Source organism: Rattus norvegicus, chromosome 18 (assembly GCF_036323735.1).
Source record: "Rattus norvegicus strain BN/NHsdMcwi chromosome 18, GRCr8, whole genome shotgun sequence".
Lineage (NCBI taxonomy): Eukaryota > Metazoa > Chordata > Mammalia > Rodentia > Muridae > Rattus > Rattus norvegicus.
Genome location: NC_086036.1, coordinates 73,031,560 through 73,055,460, shown reverse-complemented (window position 1 = coordinate 73,055,460; position 23,901 = coordinate 73,031,560). Strand labels below are relative to the sequence as shown.

At 49.6% G+C, this 23,901-nt stretch overlaps 1 protein-coding gene across 9 annotated transcripts in view; it reads right to left on the bottom strand.

The window, feature by feature from the left end:
- St8sia5 (ST8 alpha-N-acetyl-neuraminide alpha-2,8-sialyltransferase 5) overlaps window positions 1-23,901 on the bottom strand; it is a 62,750-nt gene that overhangs the window by 17,524 nt on the left and 21,325 nt on the right. For 2 of the 9 annotated variants that reach the window (XM_063277496.1, XM_063277497.1), the window contains exons 1-3: window positions 22,481-22,573; window positions 17,272-17,416; window positions 4,235-4,327 (exon numbers count right to left, since the gene is read on the bottom strand). Coding sequence is in view for 6 of the 9 variants with exons in the window: in XM_063277497.1 (XP_063133567.1) it covers window positions 4,235-4,236 (2 nt within the window). In the remaining 3 variants the exon portion in view is untranslated. Of the gene's footprint in view, window positions 1-4,234; window positions 4,328-11,164; window positions 17,243-17,271; window positions 17,417-22,480; window positions 22,589-23,901 lie in introns of those variants that run through there. The other 7 variants (NM_001413108.1, XM_039097011.2, XM_039097012.2 and 4 more) reach the window with 5 other exon arrangements.

The window sequence follows — 23,901 nt, the reverse complement described above, 5'->3', positions numbered from 1 at the left end:
GCCTGAAGGAGAAAGTGGAATCCTCCCATATGGAAGGAGAAGATCTATGAACGTGGGGGAAAGTGAGCAAATCTCCAGCAGCATGCACGCATCCCTCAGGGGGATAGTGGTGCTTACCACGAGAAATAGCCGGGAGTCCAGAGTAGAGCTAGGCTGAGATGGCTGGGGTAAGCTCTGGACTGTTAGTGCTATACGCTTTGGTGATTTACCTCATCACATGGAGAACCCCGCTGCCCTCCCTTGCTGCCCCATATCTTCCAGGGCATGTGGTGTTTACCTACTCTGTCTGCCCCCAATCTCCTCTTTCTTCACCCATGTGTTTACTGTCCAGCACATCCCGAGCCTGTGCAGTGTCTAATCCCTAGATGCCTGGGCTCAGGGCCTGACTTCGCTGAGCCCCAACCTGGCAGAGGACACAGCCCTTTGAAAACTGTTCTGGATCTGAGATTTGAAGGGGCCATGAGGACTTCCAGCCCAGAGAGTGGGCCTTTTGCCAGGAGCCATGGCTCCAGGATGCTCTGTGTGGCCTCTTTAACGAACTCTGCACCAAGTCCAGCTCCACAAGGGTAGGAAGGAAAGAGAGGTGTGGTCGTGAACCACGTGTGGGTGTGAGCGTGAGCAGCGATGGATGGTTTGCTTTTAAAAAAAGCAAACACACTCAAGGGGTTGGGGATTTAGCTCAGTGGTAGAGCGCTTGCCTAGCAACCGCAAGGCCCTGGGTTCGGTCCCCAGCTCCGGAAAAAAAAAAAAAAAAAAAAAAGAAAAAGAAAAAAAAAAAAAAAACAGACACTCAAAGGGCTAGGATCAAACATAAGTAATTAGGACAAGAATCAGCAACAGACATTTTCAGGACAAATACGTTGGGTTCCTCACGCCTCTGACACTGTCAGGAAGCAGGACGCTTTCCATGTGGGCGTTTTCTGGCTGACTGAGTTTTACCATCGATTTGAGAAATTTTGGATCAAAATTACTCCCTCGGGAATCGCACATCTCCTTGTGTCCTCAGACAAAATACCAGCTGACACTTTGTGTGCCCGAAGGGACAGTATGGGCATCCATCCACAGATGAGATTTGACCTTTTCCCAGTTATTCAGGTCAGTCCTGCTGTGTTCCAGGTCATGGGACTAGGCTGGAGCAGTGCGAAGACTGAGAGTCCTCAGACAATCTGGACAGCAGCTGGCCTCTGGGCTCTCCAATCTCTCCCATGAGGGACCCACAGACCCTCGGTTGGGAAATTCAGGAAGGGCGGCATCAGGCTTGCTATTCCCTGCTTCCCCAAACACTGACACAACCGATTCCCTGTGAATGGCCCAGTCTTTCTTTCACTTGTGACTGCCTCTACTCCACTATACCTCTACAACACAAGTCCCCAGACAGAACAGCTGCCACAGAAGAAACTAAGACTGAGGCCAACAGCTAGAACTGCTGTTCATCCCAGGAGTCCACCCTGAGGATCGAGACAAGGTATCCTGAAGACTGATAAGAACTGATAGCAACTGTGGAAAGACCCAAATGCCACCAAAATGAGTCTGCAGCCAGGGGGAAGCATGGTCGCAGCCATTGGGAAGTCTGAGATTACTCTCTGCTCCCTGAAGTATTTGTCTATGGGTGTCTTGGTAATTTCTCATCTGGTGTCTAAATATCAGCTGTAACGGCAACTCTTACTGGCTGGTTTGTGTCTCCCCAGAATTCATATGTGCGGGTCCTAACCTCAGTGTGACAGTATTTGGAGAAGGAGGTCTTTAAAATAAAACATAGAGGAAAATGAAGCCACTGGGGTGGGGCCTGGTCCATGGCAGGCGTCCTTATAAGAAGAGAGTAAGACACAAGACATAGACCAAGGAGCAGCTGTGTGAGGACGTGGGAAAGGATGGCCATGAGCAAGCCAGGAAGAGAGGCCGCATGACACCTCTTGATCATCCTGCCTCCAGAACACGGAGGAAATCAAAGACTCATCTGGGGCTGAGGACATGGTGGTATAATCACTCGGCATGCAAGCATGGGGACTGGAGTTCAGGTCCCCAGAGCTCACTGAAGGTGCAGGTAGACGGGGTGGCTTGCCTATAGTTCCAGCCCCAGCAAGCGGGCTAGCAAAACCAGCCATATCAGTGAGCTCTGGGTTTGACTGAGAGAGTCTGACTCAACGGATAAGATGGAGGAGTGATGGAGGGTGACTCTTGACATCAGCATCTAGCTTCCACATGAGCGCCTGTGCGCACACATGCATGCAAACACATCCAAAAAAATGGAAAAGAAATGAAATGGCTTGATAACAGCTTCACCAACAATGTACAGAAGCCAGCCATTGTATGCACATCCTCTTTACTTCCTGTCCAGACCCTTCTTCAGTGTCCATGAAGAAATTTTGTTTTCTAACTTGAAGTTTAACTGTTTTTCTTTTGAAACCTGAGGAACACTGCCCACAGGGGTTCTCTGGGGTCCCAGTCAAACATGTGAGGGCCTCAGTTCTGAGAAGCGATAAGCAGGAAGCTTCTGCTCCCAGCTGAGGCCTGAGTCGGCTGTGTCATATAACTCCTAGGAAGCATTCCACAACATCTATTAAACCGCACGCCTGTGTACTGCCCCAAATCCTATCCACAGGGTTCCACGGTTCCCCCAAAAAAGACACAGGTGCACCACAAATCCTCTGGTACCATAGCTCTCATTTTCCCCTCCCATGCTGGTCCACAAGCTGCTCTGGTCCTTCACAGCCAGGACCCAGCAGGGACCTTCCTGTCTCAAGGGCTCATACCAACTGTCCCATTTAGAATCTTCTTGGCCTAATTAATAACTATCACCCCACAGACAAGAACCTTCATCAGCAAACCCTTGCCTGGCATCACCCACCCTAGATCAAGTTCCCTATCACCCTAAGAATTACTCTCCTAGGTTATGCCTGTCTGTCTCCCCCGCAGGGCTATGAGCTCCCCTAGAGCTGGGACCACAGTGCTGTGTGCTCTTCTCAGTGGAAAGTAGACCCCACAGGATGAGCTGGGCCTCATCCATCCCTTGGAACCCCTCACACTGATGGCTGATCATTACAGGGACATAACCATGACAGGCAATCCAGCCCAACTCTGCCAAGGCCTAACTCCTGGGACTTCCGGCAGCAGCAATATGGAGTCTACACATCGATAGGCCCATGTGTTGAAGGCTGTTTCTCAGGGCGATGCTATTGGGAGGTTGTGGGTCCTTAAAGAGGTAAGGCCTCTCAGGGGGTCTCAAGGTCACTGGGACTGGCCTTTGACAGTGCTGATGGGAACCTGGTCTCTCCCTCTTCCTCCCCAATAACTGGCAGGGCCCAGAGTCAGCATTTGGTCCCAGATCAGTCTGAACACAAAGCCTGCACTTGTGACCCACACTCCTTGACTTTGGCTGCCAGCCATGGGCAGAGTCCTTGGGATTATGTTGGGGGTTCACGAGTCCATATAAGATACCCGATATTGCCTCTATAAATTTTATTTTGTCCACGTCCAGATGTAATTGTTTCCAAACAGATCCAGAACCTGGCATAACTATATAATAAAATCCGGATCCCTCTAGGCAGGTCTGCTGGATTCATGGACATCATAGCAAGAGAGGGAAGGTTCATGTGAGCACCCAGCGAAAGGCTTGGATCCTCCTTCCACTGGCTCTGGGAGCATCGTGGGTGGCGGACTGTGGGGTAGGATGTAGTAAGGGATGCCTCTTTGCCACTCATATAAAAATGTATTTAAGAAATCTCCACACACAGATGCTGTATGTGCACTGACACTACAGGAGGACACACTGGCCCTTCGGGAGTGCGAGCTTGGTGTCTGAGAGACAGGCTACCTCACCATACTCCATTTTGTAACACTCGGGTCTTGTTATCACTTAACTAACAAAACCTTCAGAGAAATTAAGACTGTAGAAGGCAACATGAAGTGGGCAAGGCTTAGCCCTACAGTACAAAATACTGAATTTCAAGTGGGCACTCCCAGGCTTCTTGGGTTTCTACTGAACAGAAGGACCCAGCGATGGTAATCAAGGAGGCGGGTAACTGAGCCAGGGACTTCTGCGCTCAGTCAGCAGACATGACCTTGCAACAGTGGCCTTTGTTATAAAACATCTTCCAGGCCTTTCTAGTGCCCGTGGAAGACCTAACTTTCTATGAAGTCTGCCTTGTGTTTATTTCCTTCTGTTCTGGGGTCTGCCTGCCCTGCCCCACCTCCACATGCAACCTCCACCCGTACGCAGCCCGGCCACACTCACATGGACAGCACCTTCACCTCCAGGATCTCCTGCCTCAGCTCCAGGCATCTCGTGGAGTTAAATTCTAAAGGTTCCTTGTAAAATTCGAAGTACCTGAGAACCGACAGGGACAGAGGTTACACAAAGAAAACAGAGCAGGTTTTTCTAGGACCAGCCAAGGGTCCTGGTCCAGCAAAGAAAACAAACCCACCCTATCACAGGACCCAGGAGGGGGCTGGCTCTAAGCATAGCAACCTCACCGCTCTATAATGTGTATAGGAACAAAGCCCACCTCGGCCATCACTGAAAGGTAGGCACAGGGTTCACTGCCAGTGAGTGGCTGTGAGGGAGGAGATGGGGCAGCCTCCGGTGAGCTCTGAGCAGACAGAGCTGAAGATCAGCCAGGCAGGGAAGCAAGCAGCAAGGTGTCTCATTCTTTCTTGCCCCTTTTGCCTTTCTCTCACTCCTAGGACAATGTCCTACGACACAGTCACAGGCAAAGATGAGGCAGCCGCAGATTGTTTTCCACTTACAAGGCATCCCCATCCCCCTTCTGTTCCCTTGATGCTCATGTTCGTGCAGTGCTGTCTGTGACTTGCCCCATCCGCCTACCAGAACAGCTGGTGTACCCACAGCCCTGGAGTAAGGAGTCAGGTACTCCTTTCCTCAGGGGCTCTCCCACTCCCACACGGCTCTGGAGCCAGGAATGGAGGGTCCCAAGACAGCCTCTGTCATGAGTCAATAAGACTGCAGGGCCTGACACTCTAACTGTGGGGTCAGTGATCTCTTGACAAGTGACCCCCAAGAACCAGAATGGGAGAGGTACGTAGGGCCATCGTGGTGGCAGAACTGGGGACGCACGTATCCTTGAAGCATGTCCCAGTACCTTCCCAACCATGGCGGCAGTCACCACATTACCAATCTGAGGCTACAGACATGCACACACTGATTGAAAACTTGTAAAACATAGGCTGGAGGAGTAGATCAGTGGTGGAATGCTTGCCTATGATGAACAAGGCCAAAAATTGTTCTATACAATGAGCTGTCACCTATTTCCAAAACCAGCTGGCTCTGTATCTTTATCATAAAAGAATTAAGTGAGTTCATAAGGACTAAGAATTGAGGATCTCTGTGATATCAAACTCGCCCTCCCTCTGTGTTTCTCTCTTGCTTCTGAAGCCTTCTCTGTCTCTCTCATTCAGCAAACTCAACTTCAGGACCTAGGTCAAAGGCCTACACTTTTGGAAGTTCTCATGTGGTTCCACTCCCTAGGCTCTATACACTATGTCCTAATTAGAACAAATAATATCATATTATAATCCCTCTCTATCTATGACCCTTCCAAATGGTGAGCATCTCAAATGTAGAGAATGTGTCCTTGTTATTTCTTTCTCATCTGCACTATTAAAACGGGCATACTGAAGACTACATTTCCCAGACTTCTTTGAGGCTAAGGCCCTGGAAACAATTTAGGTCCAACCAATCAGAAACATTCTTAAGAGGTTGATTCTTCAAGCGGCTCTTTGAGAAGCATAAAAAGGGAAATGGGGCAGACGGAGTGGCACAGTTCTCAGAAACAACAATCATGGCAGCAACTTTATAATTACATCACAGACAGCAGCTTACATCATGGCCCCATTTTACCATGCCATTATTCAGTGTGATGGCTAGTCTTAGTTGCCAACCCGACTACATCTGGAATTAACTAAAATCCAAGAGGCTGGGTTTGTCTGTGAGAGGCTTTTCTTTATTAAGCCATTTGATGTCAGAAGACCCACTTTTAAACTGGACCACACCTTCTGGTCTATCTACACCACTGCTCTACTGCTAGGAAAAGACACAAGGCAGCTCATATAAAAGAAAGGATTTAAATGGGGACTTGTAAATGGTTCTAGAGGTTTAATCCATCATCATCATGGTGGAGAGCCCAGTGGCATACAGGCAAGGACTGGAACAGTAGCTGAGAGCTACATCTTGATCCATAGGTAGACAGGCAGGCAGGAAGACAGACAAACAGACTGACTGACATACTGTCTGTCTGACTGACTGACTGACTTTGAGCTTGGCATGGGCTTTTTAAAACCTCAAAGCCCATCCCCAGCAACAACATCCTCCAACAAGGCTTCACTTCCTAATCCTTCTAATCCTTTCAAATAACTCCTCGTTGACTAAGCATTCAAATATATATGAGCCTATGAGGGGCCATTCTTATTCAAACCACCGCATTCCAGTCAAACATAAAATGTACAGTTAGAGGAGAAAAGGAGCACCAGGAAGTGTAATAGGGTTAAGTCTGGTGTTTAAGGAGATAAAGGGTTTGAAGAAAAGCCTGATGCTAAATGGAGCGGTGACCTCAGAGCAAGACCTCACCAGCTAAGCTTCCAGTTTGTGGGAAGGAAAGACAAGCTTCAACAGGTAGGAAGCAACCAATATCAGAAAGCTGATGTGACTGTAATTGAAGGAAGGTGCCAAGTTCCAGCCCCATTAAGCAGCAGAACTTGGCAGCTCCAGCAGTGTGGCTCTGGCTTTAGAGTCAAGGATATAAAAAGGGGGCTTGTGGAATCTCCTTCCATGGCTAAGGAAAGTTGCTTAGGCCGGGCATGTGTTAGGGGTGTCCCTTCAGGGAGGCCTGGAGAGGCCATTTTGTGAAGCTGCAAAGGTGAAGCCTGGGACGTTGGGGATTCCAGAGTTGTGGGATACCTGCCAAGGAGAGCTGCAGATTGGGTGCAAGAGAGAGAAATGGAATTGGAGATCTGAAGAGCACTTTGACATCAGACATGGAGATGCAGAATTTGGAGTTTGCCCTATTGGTTTTAAGTCTTGCTTTGCTCCAATATTTCCTTACTACATTCCCTTTCCTCTTTTTTGGATGGCAATGTATTCATCCTGTACCATTTTGTGATGGAAGTATATGATCTGCATTATTATTATTATTATTATTATTATTATTATTATTATTATTTTCACTTTATAAGGGGTTATAGTTAAGAGATTGCCTTGAGTCTGCAAAGGGACTTTGAACTTTTAAACAATGTTGAGACTGTGGTAGACTATGGGGACTTTTGAAATTGGACTGAATGCATATTTTGCAGTATGTTATGAATACAAGCCTATGGGGTCCAGGGAGTAAAATGTGGTTGCTTGAATAAGAATGGCCCCCATAGGCTCATAGATATTTGAATGCTTAGTCAACAGGGAGTGAGGTTATTTGAAAGGATTAGAAGTATTAGGAGATGAAGCCTTGTTGGAGGAAGTGTGTTACTAAAAATGAGCTTTGAGGTTTCAAAAGCCCATAATAAATCCAGAGCGCTCTCTCTCTCTCTCTCTCTCTCTCTCTCTCTCTCTCTCTCTCTCTCTCTCTCAAGATTTAGCTCCCAGCTACTGCTCCAGTACCTGCCTGCATGCCACCAGCCTCCCCACCATAATGATAAGGGATTAAACCCAATTAAATGTTTTCTTTTATAAGAGCTGCCCTGATCATGGAGTTTCTTCACAGCAGTAGAACAATGACTAAGACAGAAGTTAGTACCAGGAGTGGGGTATTGCTGTGACAAGCCTGACTCTGATGTTTGTTGTAGGAATGTGGAATATTTGGGGACTTTGACCTGGAAAAGCAGCTGACCACTTTGAGTGGGGTTTATGGGATCACCCCACAGGAGTATGGGAGATAATGCTGCTGAGAGAGATGTAGATTATGATGGCTGAGCTCAAGAGGTTTCAGAGAAGAAGAAGAACATTACTAAGAAGAATGTGGCTTCTTTCTGCCCTTGTCCGAAAATATCTGTCTGAAAATAAATCTAAGAGATTGTGATTAATGAAAGCAGCAGAAGAGCTGTCAAGGCAGCCATGTATTGTATTGGCTATTGTATGGTTATTAGTAATCACTCTTACATAGATTTATAGGGAAAGGAACAAGTCAGTAAGTAGCACCCCCATCCATGGCCTCTCTATTGGCTCTTTGCTGCCAGGTTCCAGCCCTGTGTGAATTCCTACCCTGATTTCCTCAGTGATGGACTATGTTATGGAAGTCCATCACTTTCCTTTTGGTCATGGCGTTTCATCACAGCGATAGCAACCCTGACCAGGACATGGTATATGTTAACAACATGGAAGAAGGAAAGTTTTGCTCTGTTCCTGGATGCCCCAGCTCACTGGCATTAGAGTCTTCTTTGTGATTCCGATGTGTCCTGGAGACCAGCTGAGACATCTGGCCTTGTGAACTGAACAACTCCCAGTTTCTTGGACTGTCCATTGTTGAACAAGCTGGATCACAACTTGGAAGCCATTAATAAATCGAAGTGATGGAATTAAGAGAGAAGTCCTTTGTTTTTTCCACCCTATATCTATAAGGTGGAACACTTATGAAATCCTAATAAGATAGGACTGAGACACTTTGTCCCCTCAAATACATGAGGATATGGGAAGAAGACACGGCCTATGAACCAGGAAGCAGAGCTGTCTTGAAATTCGGACTCTGGAAATAAAGTTGGAAATAAATGTCCATTGCTTATAAGCACCCCAGTCTGTGTGTTCTGTGTCAGTAGCATGAATGAACCACGTTGGCCATTTTAGCTGTGTCACCTCCAGCCTCAGCATCCAGTCAGTACAGTTGACATGACACCATTGACGCTTCCAGGAAAGCTTAACACACAGGGAGTGTGAGAAGTGCTCACCCCCACTGCCCTGCCTTTGAAGGGCAACTGCTGCCAGCCGATACCACGATACCATGGGGAGACCCAGGGAGTGCCACACTCCCTTCTCTCCGCTCAGCTGGTCGATAGCAGAGCAGAGTCGGGAATGAAGAACACTGAAGTTTCTCTCTACCATCTGCTCTGGTGACACTGCCTTCTGCTGAGCTCACTAAACCTCCTTCTGCCTCCTGATGGCTACATCCCATGCCAAGTCCTGCCTGAGTGTGAGATGTCCTTGGTCGCCCTGCCCCTGCTAGGCACCACAGGTTTGAGGACTGTGTTATTGCTGGGTACGGTGGCACACACTTTGATCCCGGCATATGGGAGGCAGAGGGATCTCTGAGTTCCAGCCCAGCCAGGGTACACAGTGAGACCCTAATTCAAAAAAAAAGTGTTTCTGAAACCTTGACCCCTGGGCCCTGCCCACCCTACAGGGACTGTCCCCCTCAGGGTTCCTAGAGACTATGACAGACTAGCCTAGGGATGCCTCTGTCATACAATACAACCAAAACAGAGCCATTCTCAGACTCTCTCTCTTCTACTTAACACATGCTCCATGGCCCCTGAAACACCCCTGGCCACCTCATCCAAACTGCCCCATGACTATCTGAAATCTCCGTTTTGCCATCGGGAAAAGGAAATGAACAGCTCTTGCTTCTTTCTCCTACCCCTGAGGAGGTCTGATTTTGGTGGTGCGCTGTCCCAGCCTGGTCTCTACTGATGATGCATCAATGACGTGTAATTCCACAGGGGGACACTCCCCCGCAGATCCTTCCCGGGACAGGAAGCCTGAGGGGCAGGTCTAGAGGAAGGTGTGCAAACTGGGAGCACGCCGGATCCATGGAGGCGATGCTTACATACTTGTGTGTTAGGGAAAAAGCATGCATGAGAGTGAGAGGTGAAATGTGCAAGGGCTGGACGGTGACCTGATGTCCCTGGGGAGGGGATGGCTTGCAGTGAGATGTTAGTGGTATCTCTCAGAGTTCTGAGATGAAGACAGCTCTTAAGATGCATTTTCAGTGTTGCTTCCCACAGGGGCATTATGGTTCTTTTACTATTGGAAGTTGCTGATAAACGCTCTTTGCTTTCTAAGTCGCAGACCCCCCTATAAATAGCGCCGGCTTGGCTTGTGCATGAGGAATCTCACCAGAGCATCCCTCCGCCTTCTCGGGCTTGGTAAGCAAGTGAGTCACCAGCTCTTCTTTCCGTTCCGGAAAGACTATCTCTACTCAGCTCAAAGGAGGGGGGCCTGGCACCACGATTGGCATCGGCGGGTATAAATAGCCCGAGAGCCGTGTCAGAAGCCGAGCTCCTCTCCAACACCATTTGACTCCCAGCGATCAAGCTGACGCTGGCTCTAGGCTGCGTCCATCCTGTCTCTCCCTGTGCCCTCGGGGACCTTGAGGGGCTGGGCTGGCCAGCTCCAGCCACCCCGTCATCAGGTGGCAACCTCCGCTATGAGAGGACCAATGAAGAAGGCCTGGAGGGCACTGGGTGGGGGATCTTTCCTTCCCTCAACTACATGGTAGACAACTCCAGCTTTGTGAGAGGAGGCCCCTCTGAGCAGGGTAGAGCTGGCCAGCTAATCTGTTCCAACCATCCCTTTCCTTACAGATTTACCCACAGAGGTCCCTCCCTGCTCATTCCCTCTTCCAGAGTGGCATCTTCTGCCTAGGGTGGTCCCGTAACTCCAGGCCCTTGGTAAACCACTGGTTTGGCGTGAGATGGGGCCACTGCGTTTTCTTTCTAAGCACATCCCACCAGCTGCAGTCGCTAGTGGTGTCTAAGAACCCAGAAGCCCTGGGGAGGTCCCCTGTGCCACGTAAGAACAGAATTGGTAGACTTCACCAACTGCCAGGGGCAGGAGGAAGGGAAGCTGGCACAGCCTACCAGTCTGGACCCTTTTCGTATTGTCCTGCCTAGGCATTCCGAGAGAACCGTAGAGTGATTCCACTGTGGTGGAAACACCACTAGCCCGTATGCACCTCTGTGCAGGGCATTAGCAAGTCCTCCAACCCCATTCATTAAGCCACATACTGGCAACATGGGCTGTCAGAGTGAGGGCGGGCCGAGTTTCAACCCCAGCTGACTCTCATCCTGGCCAGCTGTGCGAGGCAGCCTCCTCCTCCTAGACCCTTAAACCGCCTTGTTTAATTCTCTTAGTAGCCCAATGAGACTTGGTGAAATTCAGGCTGCAGTCAGCAATGCCACATGCCCAAGGTCACCCAGCACCCTAGCTGCACCCAAGTCATCTCCTTACGACAGAGAGGAAAGCTCAGGCTTCCAAGCGCCCAGAACCCCAGGGTCTCCATCACTTCAGCAGTCGCCCCTCGCCAACTCTGACAGCGACGGCTCCCTGGGGGCTTTGTCAATAAGCAGCCCCCTTCTCTCCCAAAGGCGACAGCCCTTCAGCGAGATCCGTGCTATTTCCAGCACAAGAACAGCTGCTGTCTGGAGCGAGCACACGCCCCATCAGCAGAAAGCAGTCGGAGAGCTGCAGACTGACAAGTACCAGGGCTGTAAGTGCCCCCGGATAGGTGCAGAGGGACTCAGGGCTCCCTACCACCAGCCGCCAAAGGCTGTGACTGCTGGGAGGAGGCATTGCCGGGGGCCCTCCATGTCTGCTCAGCAATCTTTGACTTAACCTGTTCTCTCTGAGGTGTGGTTTCCCTATGCCAGGAGTCACCAGAGCTAAAAGGTCTAAATATTAACAGGCAGCAGGCTTAGTGACATGGACCTGGTGGCACAGACTTATAAACCCAGCTCTGGGGGAGGCTGAAGCAGGAGGACCACAAGTTCAAGGCCTACATGGGCTAGAGTCACTTCAAGGCCAGCTGGGGACGCTTAGGAAGGATCTATCTTGAATGTTATTTTTTTTTTAATTAAGGTAAAAGCAGGCTGTGAGTGTAGGTGGATGGTTGAGTAGTTGCTTAGCATGGGCAAAGTCCTACATTTAAACCCTAACACTGCAAAAATAATAAACGAATAAACTAAATAAATAAAAGCTTACATTTTGCTGTTCTGGAATTAGTTCTGGATATCCCCATGGTCAGTCTGTTCTACCACACCACTTTGCAAAGTCTGCACTGTCACCGCTCCCCTTGGTTGGGGTCTGGGTAGGTAAGGAGCAATAACAAATTCAGAGACTCCATCCCATAATCCCTTCCCCAGCTGCAGCCCTTGACCTGGCGGCCAGCACAGTCCCTGTAAGGTAACCTCTTCTAAGCCAGTCCAGGGGACCCTGACAGCATTCCTGAGGTCCAGCTTAGCTCTGACTGCTTAACATGGCCCCTGGTTGGAGGTCTCACTGACCCTACTGGGCTTTGGTCACCATCTCCTTGTGCTAAGCCCAGAGCTGCACCCAAGTCATCTCCTTCTCCTTTATCCCTCCAGATCTTTGCCTCGGTAGTGGCCCTGGTCTCCGCCCCAGCACAGGCTGTAATTCGCTCTGCCTGTTTCCCTGGTGTCTGACTCTGGCTCTGAGATGTTTTCCTACTTACTTCATTCAGAGATCTACCTGGTCAGCATCTCCAGGCCACCTTCCTGCCCTCCCCTCTCTGTGCCAACACCCACTGGGCACATCTCCACCTCCCCTAGAAATGACTTAAACATGATTCCTCGTGGCCTGCCTGTACCCCTCAGGGGTCAGGAAGGCTTATCTCTTCCTCACTGAATGCTTGTTGAGCCTCCCTTGCGTGTCAGGCTATTTCTACCTTAGTAGTGATCAACTAGCCAGGCCAAGGCTCCTCCCTCGAGGTGCTTCTCAACATAGCAGAATGAGTGCTGCAGAAGCAATGCAGGTAGGAAACTAGAGGGACTCTGAGACGACCAGGTTAGTGAAGGTGTCTCCAGACAGTGAGCAGAGGGAGGGATGCAGCCCTGGGCAGATGTGCGACCAGTTTATACAGCAAGAGCTAGCCAGCTGCGGTATGACGGCAGCCAGGATGACTGGAACAGGGTGGTAGCATCAGAAGGGCTGGGTCATGGGTCAGGAGTTTGAAAAGCATTTAGGCAGGGGACAACATAATTTGATTTAAAAGTTCACACTGGCTGAGAAGGGGGTTCCGAGAGGAGAAGAAACTCAGCAGTGTAAGGAGATGGCGCATGGCACCAAGAGGTTGAAAGCAAGGGGTAGGGGAGAGAAACCTGAGCAGTAGTGCAGAGATGGACCCTGAGGGGAGTGCTAAGATTCAGTATTTGGATGAACAAAGTCTACGGAGTGGTGTGATGGAGCCACCCAATGACTTGGGTATGAATGGTAAGGAGAATGGCCAAGGAGTGTTCTCTGTGACCCTCAGCCATCAGAGGGTGAGAGGCAGCAGGTAAGAGTCAGGTACAAATGGGATGCACAGGACAAAACACACGATCCAGAGTCGATGGACAGAGACACCCCATGAGCTCTTAGAGGTGGGGAGGGGGAAAGACAGGCCTGAGGTTAGACTGAGAAGAACGGTATGCAGGAACGAGGACAAACCAGGATGTGGAGCCCAGGGACCAAGGGCCTTTTCAGGACACAAGGGACAGCTCCACCCAGTGCCAGTGGGGTCAAGGAAGAAGGGAAGGTGGCACTGATATGACCACTTAGAGGTCACAGTGACCTTGACAATAGCAGATAACGCTTCGTGGGCATGTGTTAATGTAAGACTGGGGTGGGGTGGGTAATGGCTGAAGTCTTGAGGAATAGTAGAGCTAGGGGAGGGAATGTTGGAGACTGGGTTCCAGGGCCAGGAAGAAGGGGAAGTATTGATGCTTTCCAACACATCAGGGACAGCTGCAGAGAGGACGGATGGATGTTAGTGCTCTGTGAAGCAATAAAAAGCAAGTAGAAGCTCCTAGTGAGCACAGGAAAAAGGGTCACACTTAGTATGAGGAAGGACTTCTCACAGGACAGCCCTCGATGGAGGGTGGCCTCCTGCCATCTTTGTGAGCCTCCATCACTTACTCTCCAGTGACAGTCTTGGTGCCCACCAAACTAGGAGAGTGTGTGGAGCTTCTAGGAGAATCTATAGCCTTTAATTTGGAGGTGGGGGTGGGGAGGTGGGCACTAGAAGTACCCCTGATTGGATTATCAAATATCAAATTGATACACTGGCTTCCTGGCCCAGCCCCCACCTCCTTTTCCTTCCGTTCTCCACCTCTCTCCGTCCTCCCACCTTTGCCAAGTCCTGGTGTGAAGTGCTCAGAGACAGTGGAGCAGGCAAGAAGGGCGGAACCACGAGGAAGGTGAGAGGGTAGGGGTGTGAGAGGGGACAGGTCAGGGTGCCTGGGAGCTGGCTGCTATGGTGGAAGCTGCTTCAGCAGAGGGGTGGTTACTGAGCCAGCCCTGTTTCTCCTGCTGCAGAATAGGATAACCACTGAAACTGTGAGTTTTGTAATGGAGAGTATGTTCACACGGTGGTTATGGGGAGGAGTGGCCTGAGGTGCAGGGAGAGGTGACTGGGTGAAATGAGCCATGATCTGCCTGTGTGTGATCCAGCCTCGTGGCCCCTTATGGGAGGAAGGCTTAAGAAATAGTGGGTGGGTTTGGCCCTCTGACACCAAGAGATCAGTCACTGGGTACCTATGTGGGCTTTAGTAGTGAGCCTGTAGCTTTGACAAAAGCAGTCTTAGAGTCCCTGAGAAGTAACTTAGACAACCAGTACTGACAAGACTCACACTCAGGGGCATCAGCAAAGCCAGTGGGAGACTGGGAATGCATTGCTTGGCTCTGTGACCTCCAAAAGTAGTGATTTAAAAAGAAAAAAGTCAATCAAAACAGTGAAGCTAGAAAGTTCACTAGGGCTTCCCTTCAGTTTTAAGGAGACATGGCCCAAACATGCAGTGCTGCCTCTCCAAGACAATGCCCTGAATCAGGGGCAAAGCTGGCATCTGGCCCTGTTGGGAATGTCTCTTCAGGGGGCCTCAGTAACACCTTCGTGAGGCTGTGAGGAGCTTACCTGTGTGGGGTATTTTAACCTTGGGGTCCTTGGCATGCTCCAACTGCGTGACTGACCTCCTTTCTGTCTGCTGAACAGTTGAATTAATGCCAACTTACAGGAGCAGGAGCAGAATCAGAGGGAAGGAAACTTTCTGAGAGTGAACTCGTGAGTGTAGATGCCCCATAAGAGAGGAGACTGTGCTGAGACTCATTATGATCCCCAAATCTCAGAGGTTGGAAGCCCATAAAGCAACACTATCTTAAGAGCCTCCTGGCATAGCCTCCACTTCCACCACCAACCTCATCTGCTTGAAGCCTGATACTGTCGGGCCGTGGGAGGCCTACATCAGGTACGTGGGATGAATGGGGGAAGACACCATATTTGCTTTGCTGTGTTTCCCCAGCACCCAGCCAGGAGCGATTCTGCCAAAGCCGACTCTCCAAATTCCTCTCATTTGGATGCAACCCAAGAGATCTGTCTCTCTTTTGTGCCCACTTTATTTTTCCAAAGAAGTGAAAATTCATCTGAAAGGTTCACGCTGAGCCAGCCCGCATCTCAAACTACCCTGAGGGGGAGGCACTCTTACAGGAGGCAGAATGGAAGGGTGGTCATGCGGGCCAGGCTATTGGGAAGTGTTCAAGCCCACTGTTACACCTCAAGTTCCACCTTGGAAACGGGATTGTTCTGAAATTGTGAACCCCCAGGTGCAGGCTGAGACAGGGAAAATATTAACCTCAGAGGTCAAGGGATCAGGAAAAAAAAATCCCCCTCCTGAAGAGTGAAGAGAGAACAGAAGTGGGAAAGAGGCTCTCTGCTCCTTCCTGTTTCAGAGACAGCCACGTCTTCTTGTGCAGTGCCAGCCTTGGCCCTTAGACACATGGTAAAGGTCGGGGTGAAAGGATTTGGCCATATCAGGCAACTGATTAGAAGGGCTGCCTTCTTACCTGGCAAAGTGAATCTGACTGCATCACTGACCTCAACTACATGGCCTACCTGGTCTACATGCTCCAGTGTGGCTCTACCCATGGCAAGTTCAACAGCACAGTCAAGGCTGAGAATGCCGTCATTGGGAAGGCCAAACCCATCTTCCAGGAGTGACATCCTGCTAACATCAAATGGGGTGGTGCTGGTGCCGAGTATGCATGGAGTCTACCAGTATCTTCACTATCTTGGAGCCACTTGAAGGGTGGGGCCAAAAAGGTTAGCATCTCTGCCCATTCTGCCCATGATGCCCCAGTGCTTGCGATGGATGTGAACCACGAAATGTATGACAACTCACTCAAGACTGTCACAGTGCTCCCTGTACCACCAACTGCCCCCCTGGCCGAGGTCATCCATGACAACTTTGCCATCATGGAAGGGCCCAAGATCATAGTCCATGCCATCACTGCCACTCAGAAGACTGTGGACGACCCCTCTGGAAAACTGTGGTGTGATGGCCATGGAGTAGCCCAGAACATCATCCATGTATCCACTGGTGCTGCCAAGGCTATGGGCAAGGTCATCCCAGAGGTGAATGGGAAGCTCATTTGACATGGTCTTCCATGTTCCTACCCTCAGTATATCTGTCATGGAATGGATCTGTCACCTGAAGAAGGCTGCCAAGTATGAAGACATCAAGAAGATAGCGAAGCAGACATCTGAGGGCCCACTAAAGGGCATCTTGAGTTACACTGAGGATCAGGTTGTCTCCTGCAACTTCAACAGCAGCTCCCACTCTTCCACCTTCGATGCTGGGACTGGCATTGCTCTCAATGACACCTTTGTAAAGCTCATTTCCTGGTATGACAATGAATACGGCTACAGCAGCAGAGTGGTGGACCTCACGGCCTACGTGGCCTCCAAGGAGTAAGAATCCCTGGACCACCCACCCCAGCGAGGACATGAGAACAAGAGAAAGGCTGTAGGGCACTGAGGAATCCCAATCCCAACTCATCCCTCAACACTGAGCATCTCCCTCACAGTTACCATCCCAGACCCCCAGAATAACAGGAGGGGCCCAGGGAGCCCTACTCTTTCAATACCATCAATAAAGTTCACTGCACCCACCTTCAGAAAAAAGTGGGAGAGGTAGGGGAGAGAGTAAGTGAGCCTAAAGTAAGTGAGTTTTCCCATATTAGGGTTAAAATAGGCCACCTCTCTATATGTATCTTCCTTGGGAAATCTGCAGAGAAGCAGTCTTCTTAAACCCAGGTTTGGTCCAACAGTCAAGGGCGGGGAGAGATGTATGGGTGGACATTTAAACAGCGCTCATCATCATGGGTGACCAGCCCACAGCCCAGGTGAAGAATCCCTCTCACGTCTCCCACCAGAGCTGGGACCTCAGAGTCAACATTACCCTGGCGTGCTGTCTCTCTACTGCATACCACCTGGAGGTGACTCAGTCCCTTCAGCTGTGCTGTGAGATCGTAATTGCGCCCAATGCAAAGGTGTGAGGGTGAGAATTTACCCAGCAGTAATTCACAGAATGTGCTCAGCAAATAAATGGCTGGCATACAGCTGCACCCCGGTGACGGCAAGCTGTAGGCAGGGTCCTCAGATCCAAGCCAAGTCTCACCCACTCTGGGCAGTGCTTCTGACTTTCACGCTAAACCCTGCAAGACAGAGTGGGCAACTATCAGGGAAATGGCTACCTCCCCAGAGCAGGCTGACACATAGGTCAGGCTAGAGGAGCCAAAGCACCCAGCTCACCACAGAAGGAGGAGGAGAAGGAGGAGGAAGAGGGAGGAGGAAGAGGAGGAAGAAGAGGGAGGAGGAAGAGGAGGAGAAAGAGGGAGGAGGAGGAGGAGAGGGGGAAGGAGGAAGAGGAGGGGGGAGGAAGAAGAGGGGGAGGAAGAGGAGGAGGAGGAGGAAGATTACTCTGCCCTACCTCCCAGAATTACCAAGCCTGGTGATGGGCATAGGAGCATTTGGAAGGGTTCCTCAGTCAGTTACCACAGGCATAGCTATAGTCCACCTTCACCGACTCTTCTCTGCTTCTTACCCACCCTTTCCCGCCTTTCAGCTCCTTCTTTTCTATCCTGGATCCCAGAACCCTCAGAGCATCTATTCAACTGCTCTTCCCAAGAGATGATCTTGGATAGTTCCAGCCTGTGGGGGAATAACTTTTTAAAGATGGCATCAGGAGATGGCAAGGTTGAATCCAGAGGGCACGTCTGGAAACGGAAGAGCTGGAACCTCTATTTCCCCCCTTAACTCTTCCTCCTGTGCTGTCGCCATCTATTGAGCATCTGTCACATCAGGTAACACCCATGTGCTGAGAACACCAAGAGGGCTCGCCATTACTAGCTGAGGAGACAGAAACATACACTCCTAATCTGAACAGGAACCGTTTTCAAAGACTCCACTGCTTGTTCTAAACACTCGCAATGTTTGCTGGTTAACAGCCGCTCCGTTCTGCACATTAAAGCAGCCCCCCTCAGGGATTCTGACTGGACAATATTTCATAGACCTGAGCTGAACTTCATAAAGTTGTATGCCAGTGTATACTGTATGATAGAGACTTCCCAGATGAGCCCGAGTTCTCCTGGGGCGTGTCTAGACCTGACCACAGCCAGGATCTTCTTCGTGGTTCTGCTTGGGAATTTTCAGGCTGACTTCTTCTCCTCAGGACTCCTGGAAACTGTTAGCTGGGGTGCTCCTCCTCTTCATCATATGGTTATATTTGGCTCCTCCTGACTTCCTTTCCATCCCTGTTAATAATAAAATGCTAACAGGCTGCACCACACTTCTACATACCACACAACTTCAGAGGATAAAATATGGCAAGCACTGAATTATTCAGTAGTTGAATAATACCACGAAGATATTCTGCATCCCAGACACAGAGTTGTTAACTGGGATGACGTATATATATATATATATATATATATATATATATATATATATGACATCTGTCCGTTTTGAGCCCTCCGTGGAGGCTGGATATCTGCTGCCAGGAGCTTTCCAGCACATTTTCGAGCTGCTGGTTCATCCAGGTGAGAGATCTCCCATATGTGGCCTGGTTCTGATTACATTTTTCATTCTCCCCACGCAAGGACCACATACACTGAATGCCGTCTCACACACAGGGCCAACAGCTGCCCAAGGGTTGTGCACAGGTCTGCGGCCAAAGCTTCCGATTGCTGTTGTCCTGGTTATCAGACTTCGTTGCTCTGATGCTCACAAAGAGACAGCAGTGGGACTTGGTTCAAGTCATTCTGTACCTGTACCCATCACCATTCAGTGCAAGAGGATGTGTGGTAAGAAACTCAGAAACACACCCACCGTCCACATCTACTGTCTGAGCAGGAGGAGCAGACACATCTTTTAGGAATAGACAAAAGTTGAGATTTGAATTTGGAATTGTTCCACAAAATTCGGGGGGGGGGGTCAAGACACTTATTCTGACCAAGGGGATTCTTGGTCAGGTGGAAGCTCTCCAAAAGAAAATAGGTTCAGGGGTGGGGTGTGGTGGGGCCTAGTATTGCTGACTGAAGAGCCTCTAAATTCTGAAGGTAAACAGACTCTAGTGGTGTCCCCACCCCTGAGGACTCAAAGGTGAGGGAAAAGGGAGGCTCTGAAATACAAAGTTGTTCTGAAGTAGTCATAGAGTTATAAAGGTACAAAGTTATAATATTATAATTTTATAAAGTTTAAAGCAGTTACAAAGTAGAGAAAAAGCGAGAGCAAGGGAGATGAGAAGGAAAGGAGAAAGAAATGTGGGCCAAGAATGTGTGACAGGAAATGAAAGAAAGGCAGATGGCTTCATATGAGGAGAGGGGAGGAGAAGGGAGGGAGAGACAAGAGGGAGAGAGAGGGGATGGTAGGGGAGGAGGAGGGGAAGGGGAGGGAAGTACAGAAACAGGGTGAAGATGAGGAAGAGATGCTGGCTGTTGGGGAATTTAGGGACAGAGCCCATGTTTTCATCCAAGCTTTGAAAAGGTAAGCATGTGGTGACAGTGTCGGAGACCAAGTGGGCAGATGTTCTGAGGCACACAGAGTAGTCTGAGTGTGGCGGCATGGTCACACACTGCGGCCAGGCCTCAGGACTATGATGCTGGGTGTAGGACCACAGCTCTTCCTGTGTAAGGGCCCCTGGGACACCACGAGACAGTAGATGGTTAATCCCTGGTTCTTGAGTAAGGTATTTTTATGACTCTTTTGAGAATTTCATACATGCACATAATAAATCTAGATCCTGCTGGGTCCAAGGAGTGCTGCCTTAGATGCAGGGGTGTGCACCATCCTCCGGAGAGCAGTAGACTGCAGGGGCCACTCTCCTAAGGAAAACTGGCTCTCTCCCAGAGAAGGCATCGACTGCCAACAGCACCTCAGCTAGAGCCCTTCCCCTTCCACATTGGAATGTTGACTGGCTTGACTTTGTCTAGGTTTCCTTGTGCAGCAACTATGGCTGCTATGAGCTCTCAGGTACAACAGAGCTGTAATGTTCAAGAGACACAGTTTGATCCTGGTCTTCCCCGACCACTGACTCTTACAATCCTTCCAGGATGAGTGTGTGATAGCCCATATGGTCCCAAAGGGTGAGTGTGTGATAGCCCATATGGTCCCGAAGGGTGAGTGTGTGATAGCCTGTCTATGGCTGAGCATCCACAGATGCTGATCCTCTCTTTACTTTGGATGGTTGTTGAGTTTCTACATTAGTCACCATTTGCTACACAGAGAAGCTTCTCCGAAGGGGGCTGAGAGCAGAGCTACTCTGTGGATATATACATTGTTAGATGGTGGCTCGATGGTATCTCAGTTTAGAAAATAACAATAGTTACTCATCCCTGGTACCTGGGAGCTCCCCAGCCACAGGTTCTCAGGCAGATTTACAACACCCACAGTATTGTGTGTACATTTTCACGAATGGCTAATCTTGGCTGCTGACTTTATTGGGTTGAGAAGCACACATGAGAAGACACACCTCTGGGTGTGTCTGTGAGGGCCTTTCCAGAGATGAGATCTTGAGGGCTCCGACCTGAGTGGTTTCATCCATCCCTGGATTCAAGTTTTGAATGGAATGTGGAAGGTGGGGCCTGCTCAGAGGAAGCATACCACTGCGGGTATGTCCTTGGGAGCCATTTCTTGCCCTGGCTCTCTCTTGCTACTGCTCTGCCAAACTCTACCAACCATGATGAACTGAAACCTATGAATGAATGAGTGAATGAATGAATGAGTGAATGAATGAATGAATGAGTGAATGAATGAATGAGTGAGTGAATGAATGAATGAGTGAATGAATGAATGAATGAATGAGTGAGTGAGTGAATGAATGAGTGAATGAATGAATGAATGAAGAGTGAGTGAATCTTTTCTCCTTTAAGTTATTTATATCAAGTATTGGTTACAGTGATGATCAAATTGATGCACTATCCAATGGCTTCAGCCATTGACTGAGAACATCTGTCCAGAAACGGCCTCCTTGGGCCTGTCCATCTTGCTCCCTCCAGTATTCTCTATCCAAGGTCTTTCAACTTGCTCTCCCGAGAAGCTCCCCAGAGAGGCGGGCACCTGCTCATTTACCTAGACGTGACAAACTACCCACCACCTGAATGACAACTTTGGTACACTCACTGTCCTGTGACATCCCAGGATCCTGCTCGGCTTATGCTCCCACTGCCCATTGGAAGGAAGAACTCTGGTCCCAAGAGGCAAGCATCAGATTCCTGAAGCCTGATCATGGCGTGTGCGCATCTGACACACTCAGGTTGTCCTGTGGACATATGCCTGCTCGATGTCTGATGCTGTAGTCACGTTTTACTTTTTCAAAGTTTTGACAAAAGCAGGCTTGTTTGGGACCCTGCAAAGCACCTCACTTCTTCTCTCCAAGGTTAATTCAATGGTTAGGGTCAAGACTAACTGCAAAGAAATCTCAGGCCCTGTTCTCAGGGAAGCAGATCTGACAGTTCATACTTAGAGACTGGGGGCAGAGGGGGAATCAAAGGACAAAACAGCTTAATCAGGCCCTGGAAACTGTTACCTCACAGGTTCCTACCATGCACAGCTCCAAACAGAGAAAGCATCCAGTTTTGGCCACACAATCCCTCCTTGAAAAAATATGTGTTCACCTAAAATATTCCACTTTTATCCATTCAACAAACACTGTCAAGCTCCTCCCCACGTCAGCAGAAGGGCCCTTGGTTCCCGACTTTAGCTTTAAATGTGTCAATAGACCAAGAAGAAACAACAGGAGAAGATGGTATGAATGCTCCAGAATAGTGTTGTCTTGAAAGAGATCATTCGGCCCTGACCATGGGGAAACCTCTGTGTCTGGGCCGTGAACTTCAAAGAATCAGGGAACCACTGTCCAATCTCCACTCCCTGATGCCCCCATACCCTCCCTCACACACAAGCATTGGCCAACTCAAGTTCTGAAATCTCTGCTCTACAAACACAACTCTTGTTCCCACAAACTAATGAGGGCTCAGAACCAGAGCTCCTGTCCCACACTACCTGAAAGGCCAATATCACCACAGGGTTAGGGTAGGGTCCTATCCCTTACTCCTCATAGCCACTCACCCCTCAAGGAAAGGATTCATGGAGGACCCCAAATGTGGTGAAAGTAAAGACCAAGGCATGAGGGCAGCTCTAGGGACAAGCAATGGGGTAGGAACTTCAGAGTCCCCTCCGGTTGGGCTTCCCCTTCCCCCCTCACCGTTCACTGGGGACTGTACCTGGAGCTGGAGTCACTGATGTTCTGCTCTGTTAGGCTGCCGCTGGCATTAAAGAGCCCAGTCCAATTGGCCTGTTGGTCGCCCCTCTGCCAACCAAACTGGAAGCCTCTGGCAAGAAAATGAGGCAGTGGATATACACACCGGTATGTTGGGTTAGACCTGTCTAAGAGTCCCATTCTGTCCTTGTCCCCACCAGACAGATATACACACTGGTATGTTGGGTTAGACCTGTCTAAGAGTCCCATTCTGTCCTTGTCCCCACCAGACAGATATACACACTGGTATGTTGGGTTAGACCTGTCTAAGAGTCCCATTCTGTCCTTGTCCCCACCAGACAGATATACACACTGGTATGTTGGGTTAGACCTGTCTAAGAGTCCCATTCTGTCCTTGTCCCCACAAGACACAACTTTTTAATCATACACTAGAAGGAGAAGATGGCGGTAATTCCAACCATGGGGACGACGGTGGTCCCCATCTTCACTCCCCTGCATCCTTCCCTCACGCCCATCTTCTCCAAAGCACACATTTTACAAGCAGGGAAACAGAGGCTTACGAGGACTAAAGTCGCAGGGCTCGTCTAGCTCCTGTCTGGTGCTGTCCCTCAACTCCTGTTTCTAGAGAGTTAAGTGAAAAGAATTCTGTCACCAGTGCTGTGCCAGACACAACTTGGAGGATTTTAATGGACTGAACACATCCGTCTCTGAGGCCCTCCCCATCCCTATGACAATGGTAGCAGAGCAGTGGGTTAGAACGTGAGCACAGAGAGGAGGTAACAGAAGGGCCCAGCAGCAGTCCTGAAAGACAGCAAGCAGGTGGGGAACCGACTCAGGTCAGAGAGAGTGGCATCCTGATGGCCCATAACAAGTAGATCCGATCTCAGACACAGCTACAGAAGGATCGGGAATAGACAGGGACGGGCTTCTGCAAGTGGTGTCGTGTACCCAAAGCAGGAGGACTGGGTTGAGCATATGTAAGAAGCAGTTAGGAACACAAAGCTGCACACACCCAGGTCCCCTTCCCCCACACCCTATGGACAGCAGTAGGCTTGCTCTTGGGGATTCTGCACCCAAGCTGCCGGGACCACGAAGGGCCCGAATGTTTGCTCTAGAACTGTGGTGCAGCACTGCCCAACCTGAACCTCTGGCCTGGTGAGGAATGTGCCTTCCTTTCTTTCTTTCTTTCTTTCTTTCTTTCTTTCTTTCTTTCTTTCTTTCTTTTTCTTTCTTTCTTTCTTTCTTTTTCTTTCTTTCATAATTTTATTATTTTTTGTTTATATGTTTATTTTATGTATGTGAGTACACTGTAGCTGTCTTCAGACACATCAGAAGAGGGCATCAGATCCCATTACAGATGGTTGTGAGCCACCGTGTGGTTGTGGGAATTGAACTCAGGACCTCTGGAAGAGCAGTCAGTGCTCT